Source organism: Clytia hemisphaerica, unplaced genomic scaffold (genome assembly GCF_902728285.1).
Source record: "Clytia hemisphaerica strain Z4C2 unplaced genomic scaffold, Clytia hemisphaerica genome assembly, whole genome shotgun sequence".
NCBI lineage: Eukaryota > Metazoa > Cnidaria > Hydrozoa > Leptothecata > Clytiidae > Clytia > Clytia hemisphaerica.
In genome coordinates, this window is record NW_027103949.1 from 559292 (window position 1) to 572764 (window position 13473).

The 13473-nt window shown below is 33.9% G+C and overlaps 1 protein-coding gene across 2 annotated transcripts; it reads left to right on the plus strand.

Annotated features, from left to right (window-relative positions):
• Positions 1-7118: 7118 nt before the first annotated feature.
• Positions 7119-12826, plus strand: LOC136810059 (E3 ubiquitin-protein ligase TRIM56-like). Of its 2 annotated transcripts, XM_067066631.1 has the most exons (9): positions 7119-7459; positions 7763-7895; positions 8216-8522; positions 8653-9602; positions 9936-10049; positions 10206-10259; positions 11021-11122; positions 11615-11737; positions 12193-12690. In XM_067066631.1, exons 1-9 carry the CDS (start codon positions 7163-7165, stop codon positions 12603-12605), a joined length of 2493 nt encoding a protein of 830 aa, XP_066922732.1. In that variant the 5' UTR covers positions 7119-7162; the 3' UTR covers positions 12606-12690. The 2 variants fall into 2 exon arrangements, with proteins under 2 accessions (XP_066922732.1, XP_066922733.1); XM_067066632.1 differs by lacking the exon at positions 10206-10259 and having other exon boundaries at positions 12193-12826.
• Positions 12827-13473: the final 647 nt, after the last annotated feature.

Sequence of the window (13473 nt, forward strand, 5' to 3'; positions counted from 1 at the left end):
AAATCAATAACTCTTGATAGATGGTGATATACCTTTCGGTAATTAGCTCTTACAAAGTAAATAAGGGATGGCGCACAATATGATCATATTTATTTTTCTTATAAGCATATACTTTATAAGAATCAAAAACAACTCTTGATAGACGGTGATATACCCTTCGGTAATTATTAGTTCTTACAAAGTAAACAAATAGATGGCAGGCAATATGAGCATATTTATTTCTTCTTATAAAGCATATACTTTATAAGAATCAATCAGTTTATCTTGATAGACGGTGATACACCCTTCGGTAATTAGTTTTTACAAAGTAAACAATAGATGGCAGGCAATATGAGCATATTTATTTTTCTTATAAGCATATACTTTAAAAGAATCAAAACAATAACTCTTGATAGACGGTGATACACCCTTCGGTAATTAGTTCTTACAAGGTAAACAAGGGATGGCGCACAATATGAGCATATTTATTCTTCTTATAAGCATTTACTTTATAAGAGTCAAATCAATAACTCTTGATAGATGGTGATATACCTTTGGGTAATTAGTTCTTACAAAGTAAAGAAGGGATTGCATGCAACATAAGCATATTCATTTTTCTTATAAGCATTTACTTTATAAGAATCAAATTAATAACTCTTTATAGATGGTGATATGCCCTTCAGTTATTAGTTCTTAAGAATTAAACAACCATTGTTCGTAAATTGATCTTATCTTTTTAGCGATTTTGAGCCTCGTTGTTCATATAAAATTGTTTCATCAAGGCTCGATGTAAAGTAGACTTCAGATTAGCTTTCATCTCTACTTCTTGTTTTTTTTTCCCATGCAGTTTAAACTTTAGGCGAAATTTTCGACTTCAAGTCGTCTTGTTTTTGCTTGTTAACAACAAAGAAGTTAAATTTTGCTAGAAAATTGAGTATTTTGGCTGGTTATGTGGACATAAGGAAGTGCTTAGAAAAATCCCTGTCTGGGGGTACCCACATATTTTTAAGAGTGTTCTTTGTGACTGTTAAGGATTGCCCACCCAGTCTGGTCTATACTATTATAACCATGGAGCATACTATGACCTCTTAATATACTATATGCTATACCCTGTATAGAAATTTAATGGAATGGCCCAATTATATGGTGCACAAATTAGTGATCTTTAATCTAAGTCCTCTAATTATGTTAAATTTTATATCTCTGGGGTATATAAAAGATCTGTTCAAGGGTTGACATCCATACTCATTTTGTCATGTCAAACTTCATTATGACATTAATGGGCTAGGGTTTTCATGATTTTGGTAATGTTTTCCCCCTGAATAGTGTCCATGACTTTTCTAGATTTTAAAAAACAATAGGCTGCGGAAAACTTAGCATTCACTCACATTGAATTTTGAGTGATCCCTCATTCTAAATTTGTGGTATTTTAGATAATTCCAGAAGCATCTCTACTATTTCTCAGGTTATGGAAGACTATTTTAAAGTTAGACTTAAGATTTTATTTTCAATTTTTAACAAGAGACACTTCCAACGATTTTTAAAGATTTTCAAAGACTTTCAAAGTCACACTCAAATGTCTACACATGATGGCTAGCCATGGACTACAGGACTCCTTTTTTATTTTGAAGATTTTAGAAGCAAATTTTTTGTGTTGGAAGCTAGCAGCCGTCTAAAAGCTTTTGATTTTTTCGGAGCATGTTCTGTTCACGTTATCCACCCCACAAAAATAAATTGACTTCCTTGCACAATTTTCAAAAATCATGGAATCTTCCTGCCCGCCCGCCTGCCTGCCTGCCTGCCTGCCCGTATGCATTTTTAACATCCATTGCGGTGCAAACAGAGCAATCTTGCCATGGTCACCTTATTCAGATCTCTTTTATATTTTGAAATTGAATTCTTGCTTAAAAAAACAAAGCAAATCGGGATAGGAAGTGAAACTCATTGACATGACATGAACTCATTCGCCATCTTTACTCCCACTATCTTTCCCTATTAGCTTAGTTGTTTTTTAAAGGAAGAATTGATGATTGAGTTAAATTTTTAGTTATCACGCTTGGCGTTATAGGAAGGGGGGAATAGAGTTCAAAAATTTTGATATCATGAATATTTGTCCTGGCAAGATGAGTATGGATGTCATCCCTAAAATACACATAGGGTCCCCCAGGGTTCATGTACCCCTAAAAAATTTAGGTACCCCCAATCATTTTGGTACCCCCAAAATTTTTTGAATTATAAAGTAAACCCCCCAACATTGAGTTACCCTCTTTTGGTCCTATAAATTAGCCCATGTCCGTTCGTTCGTCCGTCCGTCCGTCTGTTACCAGCTTTTCTCAGTATTGGCTCATTAGTTTTTTCTGATTTTTTGCACAATGAAGTAAAATGGCAATGCCCAGAACGTGACGGAGCCCGATTTTTGAGAAAAAATTTATTTGGGCAAATTTGGGCCAAAAACTACCTAAAAATAGGGTTTTTTGGACTTTGCGCAAAATCCTGTCATTACTTTTTTTTGATTTTTTGTACAAAGATGGAGGGCAAGATTCCTTAAAGAATGGCTGAAGTGGTTTTTCCCGGAAAATTCTTATTCGCCTTAAAAAACGGATTTTCGTATTTTGGGGAAATTCCCTTTAACCAAATAAGAAAATATAGCTTTTCTCAATGTTGACTCGTTATTTTTTTTCTGATTTTTTGCACAATGATGCAAAATGGCAATGCCTAAAATGTGTCGTAGCCCGATTTTCGAAAAAATATATATTTGGGCAAATTTGGGCCAAAAACTGCCTAAAATTAGGTTTTTTTGGACTTTGTGCAAGATCCTGTCATTACTTTTTTCTGATTTTTTGTACAAAGATGGAGGGCAAGATTCTCTAAAGAATAGCTGAAGTGTTTTTTCCCGGAAAATTCTTATTCGCCTTAAAAAACGGATTTTCGTATTTTGGGGAAATTCCCTTTCACCAAATAAGAAAATATAGCTTTTCTCAAAGTTGACTCATTATTTTTTTCTGATTTTTTGCAGAATGATGCAAAATAGCAATGCCTAAAATGTGACGGAGCCAGATTTTGAAGGAAAATTCTTTTGGGCAAATTTGGGCCAAAAACAGCTTATTAGGTTTTTTGGGCCTGAATGGTTTAAGTAATTTTCGTATTTGGGGAAATTCCTTTTTACCACTTTACATTATTCAACAGACAAGCTTTATTTTTCCATTCTGAATTTTTGTACAATTATTGTCACTTTTTTCTAATTTTCATCTGATGTTAATCATTAGGTAGGTCCATTCAGCATGTTGCTTGTTTATTGTTAAAATTATAAAAATGCAATAAAGGATTTTTTGCTCTTTTGTCATTATTGGGAAAATACTTCCATGGTGGCCAGCACCTCTTTTTCAACAAATTCGAGGGTTTCAATGCCCCTTGACTAATTTTCCAGGGTTTCAAGGGTTTTTTACCACAAACTTTCAAGGGTTTCTAGGGTTTTTAGTTGATCTTTGCTAGTTTTCAAGGATTTCAACAAAATCTGTCGACAATAGGAGAAAGATTGTATTTAAACTCTCAAAGTTGAATCCTCAACTCCCTTAAAATGCATAAAATACCCCTAAGACGTTTTCTTTAACAAAATAATAAAAAACTTGAAGTCTTTCGAACAAATAAGTCTTTTCAATCCCCTTGATTTGAGCAGAACCTCAATAACATTCTCACCAGATACTTTCTTTATAGTTGTGATAAAGGAGGGCTCGACACCCAGACCTGCCAACCTCATAATCCCAGTGTGGCACTTAACAAGTTAAAGGGTAAACCCCTTAAGAATGAGTGTGGAATATCCCTTTGAATCATAGGGGTTCCAAAAGTATGTTTTCTCACTTAAAATTCACTGATGTTTGTATCACACACAGTGGGTAAAATTTTGTATTTCTGAAAGTTAAAATGGCTGAAAATGGCCACAAAATTTGGCATTTCAAGGGTATGAATCTTGCACATCAAGGGTCCCCAAAATAATATTGAGTTTTGTTGTTTCAAGGTTTTCAAGGTTTTTTTTTTCCTCAAAATGTCAAAAATGAACATAAGGCACTCTTATTTTACAGCGACGCTATGATACATTGTGAGTGAGTAAAGCTTCAAATTTCATGCTTTCTTGGCCTCTTTATTTATGTATATTTCTCACCAAAAAAACTCAAAAAGTATTTCAAGATGCGGGAAAATTAAAGGGTGCATGAACATCCTATTTTATGAGGTATATACCGGGTGACCCACGAAAAAGTTCAGACGTTTCCCGACGTCTTGAGGCTGAACAAATGTCCTAAAGTGCTTGTAGTTTTGATATTTAGAAAGTAGATATCCCAACTTAAAATTTGAGCTATCACTTTTTAAATTTGACCAACTTGTTCTCTGCTTATGAGCTTGTAAAGTCGAAATTCATTTTTCGAAAAGTGTAAAAAACACGTAAAAAAGAGGTATTACATTCATACAATCAATTAGAAAATCACTTACAAATTGACTTATTTAACGAGTTTTATGACATAAAATAATTAATAAAAACACCTTTGAAAGTAATTTTTGTAATTTTTGTTTAAAACAAGACTAGTTTTTATAAAAATTGGCGCTTTCATAGATTTTTTTCAAAAACTGTACATCAAAAACGTCTAAAAATACCAAATTTGATACCACTTTTTTACGTGTTTTTTACACTTTCCGTAAAGTGAATTTTGACTTTAAAAGCTCATAAGCAGAGAACAAGTTGGTCAAATTTAAAAAGTGATAGCTCAAATTTTAAGTTAGGATATCTACTTTCTAAATATCAAAACACTTTGGGACATTTGTTCGGCCTCAAGACGTCGGGAAACGTCTGAACTTTTTCGTAGGTCACCCAGTACATAAAAATTAAAGGTGCGAAAATTAGAGGCACCAGTGAAAAGTGATAGGATTAAAAGTTTTTTATACTTAATTGTTCCCGTTTTATATAAGAAACATATTTCATATCAGGACAGTGTCTGTGTATTGTTATATCATGCTGATGATTATAAGCAAAAATATGTTTTTCTTTAATTTCCTATTTCTGACCAATCTTTCTCCACATCTGTGTCAACCCATGTGAAAAAGCTTATATATTAAAATTGATGAGTAAGCAAACGATATCACTCTTATTTAAAAACAAAATTTATTTAAAAAAAGTGATTCGCTTCTATAGTGGCAAACCAGTATAAAATAATTAAACAAGACGACTTGAAGTCGAAAATTTCGCCTAGAATTTGAACTGCATGGGAAAAACAAGAAGTAGAGATTGAAGCTAATCTGAAATCTACTTTACATAGAGCCTTGATGAAACAATTTTACAAGAACAACGAGGCTTAAAATTGCCAAGACCAATTTTTAAGAACAATAATTGTTGTTAAATTTTTAAGAGCTCTTATAAAGTATATGCTTATAAAAATTAAATATTCTCATATTGCACGCCATCCCTTGTTTACCTTGTAAGAACTAATTACCAAAAGGTATATCACCGTTTATCAAGAGTTATTGATTTGATTCTTATAAAGTAAATGCTTATAAGAAAAATGAATATGCTCATATTGTGCGCCGTCCCTTGTTTACTTTGTAAGAACTGATTACCGAAAGATGTATCACCGTCTATCAAGAGTTATTGATTTGATTCTTATAAAGTATATGCTTATAAAGAAAAATAAATATGCTCATCATGGTATCAGCCCCCCCCCCAGAAATCTGAAGGGCACCTAGGCCAGATTTAGTAGAGGGGGCTAATGCCTTGCAATTCTTTGGGGTTACCTAATCATTAAGGGTACCTAGCTGTCTTGATGGAGGCTCTGGGGGCGGGTTATATTTTCTAAATCGAATATTTCAAAATATTTCAAATTATTGAATTTTTTTACCCTAGCACCTAGTTTCCCATCCAATTTTTCTTTCGTTTCCCATCACGCCATCTTTTGCTATATTTTTCTAATGTGATTGTTTTGATTTACAGCCGCCATCTTTATAGCATAACAACAAAGCTTATTAGCAGGCGTTCATGCGTGAGCATGATTTTAGGAATGACAAAAGAACAAAAAGTGTCAATTCAAAGAAATTCTCTGCTGAATAGGGGTACCTAACTCAAAGCAATTTTTCAAGGGGATCTAACTCGTTGGGGGTACCATGCTTCAATGGGGGCACCTGAAAAGTGGGCTGAAACCATGCTCATATTGTGCGACATCCCTTGTTTACTTTGAAAGAACTAATTACCGAAAGGTATATCACCGTCTCTCTAGAGTTATTGATCTGATTCTTATAAAGTAAATGCTTATAAGAAAAATGAATATGTTCATATTGTGCGCCGTCCCTTGTTTACTTTGTAAGAACTAATTACCGAAAGGTGTATCATCGTCTATCAAGAGTTATTGATTTGATTCTTATAAAGTATATGCTTATAAGAAAAATAAATATGCTCATATTGTGCACCGTCCTTTGTTTACTTTGTAAGAAGTAATTACCGGAAGGTATATCACCGTCTATGAAGAGTTATTGATTTGATTCTTATAAAGTATATGCTTATAAGAAAAATAAATATGCTCATATTGTGCGCCATCCTTTGTTTACTTTGTGTGAACTAATTACCGAAAGGTATATCACCGTCTATTAAGAGTTATTGATTTGATTCTTATAAAGAAACGCCCATTTAAAAAACGCCCACACGCCTATATTGCGCCCAAAAATGTCTCGCCAGCCAGCCAGACACATACACGGAAGGCGATCGTAATACTTTCGCTAAGCGAAATTGATAATAATAACCAAAAAATATACTTTCTCCACATTATGCTTGGTTAGCGCACGCAGAAGGAAGAAAAAGTTGTTCTTCTTTGTTTAGAAATGTTGTGTAAGCAAATTGTAAGAGGCGTATTAAATGGTGTCCTCTAAAAATTGATTGATTGTTCAGTAATAAGTTTGAAATGATAAAATATACTTTTTGATATTATATATAATATGAAAATAATTTTGTGAAAATTCACTTTGTGCGGCTTTCATATTAAGAAAGGATTTTGTCAATATTTATTCTGTTGTTAAGAACAAAGTCAATCAATTTATTTGGAAGTTTGTTTGATTTTGAATTCAGAAATGAAATCATACTAATACAAATTTTTTATCTTATTTGTAGGACATCTTTTATTAATAAGCACAAGATATTTATAATATAAAAATGGCAAAGCAACTTTATTCTGTGAAGATTGAGAATATCAATGAATCTGTTAAAGAGCCATCGCTGTATGCTGCTTTCAAAAAAAAAGGATTTGTCAGTATCCATTCTGTCGTTATTGGTAAGAACAAAACCCATGCATATGTCAATTTGTTGAGTGCAAAAGATGCATCACAAGCTGTTCAAAAGTTGCACGAGACATACATCAATGGAAACAAAATAAGAGTATCACTTGCTCCACGCAAGAATTTTGAAAAAGTAACTGACTGCAAGTATGGAGATCTTTGCTCAAAAAACAAAGTGAGTACTGTCCCTTAGTTTTCCCTTCTGGAAAGGTAGCTGATATTTTTTTATTGCCAAATTGGTAACACTTTGCTGGTTTTGCCGTATCTGAAAGAGAAGAGGTAATGGAAAATTGAGGCAAGGTTCAATTAATCAGGATATGCAACACTGCAATGACCTCTAGAAGTTTTGTAGCTTTTCTTTTTTTCTTTCTAAAATTATCATTTCTTACTTGAAAAGATTGGGTTTAGATTGCTATTCATCTTTATATTTAATTAACTTCCCTTGTCATTTGTTTTTATATAAAACCCTCTTTTTCAGGAGTGTCCCTATCGTCACAATGTAGAGGGGAGTGAAATCTGCTCAGACTGGCAATACAAACCAGGACGTTGTAGCAAAGTCAAATGTCCAAAAAGACATCCATCAAAAATTGAAGAAGAAGAAGAAGCTAAAGGTTTGTTATTCAACGAAATTTGTTTCACATACTTTTTAATGGTCCTTTCGCAAAGCGGTTATTAACCTTGGTTTCTGCACCAAGGTTCAATTCCCACTCCCAGCGGTTCCCTTGGCAAATGAACGGACCTTTGCCCATGCCATGTTACAAAGGATTGGTTAGTTAGTTGGCGGTACTGACGGGGCGCTAACAGGAAGAGTCGATAGTTGCAAAAATGGGCCTCAGAGCCTCCTGCAACTCAATCAAATAGAAAATCAAAATAGAAGTAATTATTTGTAGCCATCATTTTTATTTTTGTGTTTTTTTTCTTCATTTCTTAGATGCTACCCCGCCTTCAACTCCAAAAGAAGAAAAAGTTGAATCTTCTGGGCAGTCAGAAATTTTCCAATCATTGGAGAAAAACTGTGAATGTCCTATCTGTCTGGAACGTATGTGTGATCCTCGAACTTTGACTTGTCATCATTCATTTTGTAAAGAATGCCTTGATGAGACAGTGCAGGTTGACGACTATGGAATGGCTTCCATAAAGTGCCCCAGTTGTCGTGAAAACACTTATCTCGAGTCTACTGTATCCAAATTGAAATGTGATTTACATTTGAAAAGTAACATTGATCTTCTGATGACCACGTAAGAATTACATTCATTTTACGAAATTTATTCAACATAGATTCTAGTCTTTTTTTAGAAGTTTTGAATTTAAAAAAACTAACTGACTGTATTCAATTGTATTTACTTTATTATTTTGATTCTGCTTTAGACAACCTAAGTCCATTGACACTCCAAAATGCTCCGACAAAAGCTGTGAAAGTGGTGTTCCTGATAGAGCATGCACGGATTGCTCTCAATTGATATGCAGCAAATCATGTTTAATCAAACATTATCAAGTTGGAAAATGCGAATGTAAACATCTGGTTGAAATCAGATTTAGTGTTAGAGATGGCAACATTGCACCATATTGCCAGCAGCATGAAACATTCGCGAAATATTATTGTACCAATGCTGATTGTCTTCAGTATAATTGTGTGTTCTGTAAACATCATCTAACACACAGTAATAAAAGTCTTTCAAGTTTGGGAAAGAAATTTGATGAGGTTTTTGAGAAATGGAAAACAGATGCTATAGAGCTTCAAACCAATAACCAAAGCACTAAAGATAAAATTCAATCTGCAATGGATGAAAAAATTCCAATAGTGCGGAAACACATTAATGATTTCAAATATGAAATGATGACAAAAACATGGCTTGCTTTAAACCAAGTTGAGGATGAGCTTTGTAAAGAATTGGAAAGCTCTTGTAGATCTTATAAAAAAGAAGCTAATCAGAGTGTCCAATCTGCTAAAAAGTTGATTCGTGACATAGACAAACTTTCCCAAAGCACACCATTTTCAAAAATAATGAACTCTCAAAAGTTGCAAAAGTTGCATACTGAAGTTGATGATAAATGTAAAAAAGAAAGGGACTTTGAAGTAGATTTCCAGCCTAATCAATACGCATTAGATGACAACCTATTCGACTTCATTGATTCCCAAATTGGTATGGTTAAGATTTCTATGAATAAAGATAGTGATGTGACAGAAGTAAAGCCACTGTCAAGCTCTATCAAAAATTCTGAACAACTCGAAAGATTGGAATCTTCAAACACTGATTACAAAGATTATTTTCATCAAAACATTATTCCACAGTTTCTGCAACAACAATCTGTGAAAGGTAATTATAATCAAAAAGTTCAATTCGATTTTGAATGAAGCCTGGTAATAAGTCTTCTCTAGATTTTGGCTAGTGCCTACACCTAGCAGGTTTCCATGAAGTGAAGAGGCCAAAGTATAGAGCTAAAAGAGCTACAACAATTGGTGTACAGTGAAGGGGGAAGATTTCAATCCAAGTCTTTTAATTTTCTATGAGATCCTGTTTCAGGCTGTTTTGCCCTCGAAATAAGGGTCTTTAAAACCTGAAAAACTAGAATCTAAAATGTCTTTGTCAAACTGTAAGGGCTTGTGTCCTCTCTTCACTCATCTTTATTGACCTTTCTTATTATGGTAGGTGGTAAAAAGAACGTGGAGAACAAGACAAAAGAAAAAGCCAAAAAGAATAAAAAGAAAGAACCACCACCACAAGAAATTAACCCAACAATCGAACCTTTGATCCAATTAGGAGGTAAAATTCATAATATTCACTTATATTCATTAAACATTGTAAACTGCAGCTTTGAAATACACTTATAAAATACTAACTGATTTCATTATAAATATTTTTTCCGGTTTGTTTATTAACATTTTTGACATTTCAATATTTTAATATTGATTTTTATAGCCCTAAAACTTGAAGAAGATGAAATTAAAGAGAGCCCTAGGGAACCAAATGAAGGTATGATTTTCATTTATCAAAAACTGTAAAAAAAAGTATCAAATTGAAATTTAGAGACTAGACTGGACTTGAAAAAAATGTTGGTTTGCCGTCAGCCGACAAAACTTGCCGACCTAAAAACTTTTATTGCTATTTTGATAAAAATAATTTATTTTCTTCAAAAATTACAAAATGTAGACAAAAATTCCATGAATGACCAAAATAAAAACAATTTTCTGACCGTCTGACCCACCTCCAAAATGTAGGGTCGGGTGATGGCAAACCAAGAATTTTTTTAAGTCCAGCCCTACTAATAACTTTGAAATTTATACTATAAATAGTTACAATGTCACACAGTCTATTTCTTTTTGACATCAGCACTAAGAACTAAAGTTATTGTTAATTCAGTTTGGAATTATAAATTGCCGATCTTTCACAATGATGGACTGCTAGTAGACACCCCTTTGTCACAGACCCGCTGGGGCCCCAGCCCCACTGGAAAATTTGGCAAAACTTTCGTCCCCGATGGGAAGAATACCTTAGAATTTCAGCCCCACTGAGAAATTGACTTTGATTTCATCCCCATTCGATATTCATTGTTTAGAAATTGCGCTCCAAAACCATCCCCACTGGATTATTTAACTTTGAAACAATAGAATTTTTATCCCCATTGACATTTCAATCGAAATTTTTGTTCCCGCGGTAGGAAAAATTTTCACCGGGGCTGCGAGATAGGGGTGTAAGTAAAGAGTTCCTCCCTCAGTGTTTTTTATTACATTTAGATTTGACAGCCAAAGAAAAGAAGAAAAAGAAAAAGAAAAACAAAAAGAAAGCTGCTTCTGATTCCCAAGAACCAGCAATAGGACAATTAATCGATTTAGAAGGTATCAACAGATGTTTTACTCTGTACCAGAGTGTATCTCACGTTTATCGCTTCGTAGTATACTCTGTGCACATTGTCTGTTTGATAAAAAAGTTCCCGTACGGAGACCTCTGCGATGGAAGTATGATTTATAGAGAGCAACACTTCTATCATCGTCTCCCCTCTCGCACCAACACTCCATCGCAGTGGTTGGTTTGAAAAATCTCAAATGATAAAAGACAATGACAACAGACCCTCTATGGCAATGAATTTTGAAATCAGCCGTAGATACCGGGTCTATGTACAGACAACAGATGTTTAAAGTTGAGGATAATTTCTTTTCCTCTCATTTTTTGTACTCAATACGTTTGAGCCCAATTAAGACGTATCAAATCAATGTTTTGACTTTGGAAAAGGTTAGCGTCAAAAGATTCGGAAGTTTCACTCAGAATTATGAAGGATTTTTCAGGCCATAGCTTCAACCTTAATGAAATATTTTTTCTTTGACCTTCAGGCACCTGTGAAGATGAAATTTTCTCTGATTCAGTAAGCATTCTATCTGGTGCAACAAGTATGAGTAATGATGACTACGAAGATACTGAACAATCACATCAGATTTCCATCTCGTCAGATTCTGGTAAAATAATTGTTTTGAATGTATTCTTTTTTAAATTCAACTTTACATACATTCAGGGAGAGAGAGAGAGAAGTACCATCCCTGCACGGGGGACGGGATTAAGATAAAACCATATTAATGATCATGCTTAACATGAAATCATAGTGACAATTTAAAAGAATTCAATTCAATAAAGCTAAAAAAAATAAATTCTAGACATTTGTAATCAAGCCATTTCATATCAATCGATCAAGAGCAAAGTTGTCAAATCACATTTTCAATGTTTCACTTTATTTGTTATACTTATACAGTGGAGTCTCTTTGACTCGTCTTCTAACTCGTCGAAGTTTTATGGTTTTTAACAATGTCTTATAAACCTTACTCCATAACTCGAAATTTCCTTAACTCGAAAAAGATTGTGTTATCCGTGCGTGTTCGAGTTATGGAAACTCCACTATATATTCTTGAATTTTCAGAATCTGAACCTTCAGACGATGATGATGATGGTGCAAAGAGTGATGGAGGAGGAAGAAGAAGACGTCCTCGGCAACGATCTCGAAGAGGTGGAAGTGACATACATCGTGGTAGAGGCTCGGAACGTGGCAGAGGGGGTCAAAACCGCGGTAGAGGCGGTCAAAATCGTGGCAGAGGGGCATCTGATGGACCAAGAAGAGGTGGTGGTGGTCCTGCACGTGGAGGCCAGCATAGAGGAAGAGGAAATGATCGGGGAAGAGGTGCCAACCAACATCTTGGTAGAGGGGGCCTAATAAGACATCAACAGCTTTCCAGTGCTGCTTCGATGCCCTCTTTGAACTATGCAGAATTATCTGAATATTTTGAGCAACAAAGACAATGGCAGGGAGGTTTTGGGGGACCATTCTTTGGGTGATTAATGGGTGATTTGATATTTTATTTGAGTTTTTTGATATAATTTTTTCATGGAAATTGATTTATAAATATAAAAAGTGACATTTTCTCAAGAAATTTGACAATTTCTTTTAGAGGAAAAGGCTTTTTTTGTTGTTATTGTTACTGATTAAGATTCAGGGAGCAAGTGCAAAAATTGCTAGTGAAAAATACACCATCTAACTAATTTCAAATGAATATTGTAAATGTTATTTATGTAAGGCGTATACCGAGGCTCTGAATTCCCGAGTTAGAAAACCGATTTGGCAAAAAACCGAGTTATTATGACGTCATCAAACGAAAATTTTGACGTCACAACCAAAATTTCTTGCTTGATTTTTTATTTCCCTAACTCGATTTTTTTTGTCAAAATAAAATTTTCGAGTTAGCTAACTAGGTTTTTTTTGTCAAATTAAAATTTTCGAGTTAGCTATCTTATACAAAAAAGTGTTGTGTATCTTTGAAAACTAAACAAAAGCACATTGTTTTTATTTTATTTTAAAAATCGAATTAGGGAAATAAAAAATCAAGCAAGAAATTTTGGTTGTGACGTCAAAATTTTCGTTTGATGACGTCATAACTCGGTTTTTTGCTAACTCGGTTTTCTAACTCGGTTTTTCTAACTCGGGAATTCCGAGCCTTCGAATGGGTATATCTTACAGTTCTAAATTCAACAATCATATTTAATGAATGGCTTACTTTTGTATTGGAATATATATGAACATATTTATTATAAAGTCTGTCTCAATAAAATCTGCAGTGGAGACAAAAAAGGAAATAAGTTTTGAAAAAACGCGAATTAAATAGCGGTTTTGTGCTTGTTGAAAAGATATTCGATAGTGATTACCAAA

Excerpts from the sequence above, each read along its gene's own strand:
- LOC136810059 (XM_067066631.1), top strand. The coding sequence starts at position 7,163 with ATGGCAAAGCAACTTTATTCTGTGAAGATTGAGAATATCAATGAATCT. Across the intron at positions 7,460-7,762 it reads ATCTTTGCTCAAAAAACAAA|GAGTGTCCCTATCGTCACAA; the intron begins GTGAGTACTGTC and ends CCTCTTTTTCAG. Across the intron at positions 9,603-9,935 it reads GCAACAACAATCTGTGAAAG|GTGGTAAAAAGAACGTGGAG; the intron begins GTAATTATAATC and ends TTATTATGGTAG.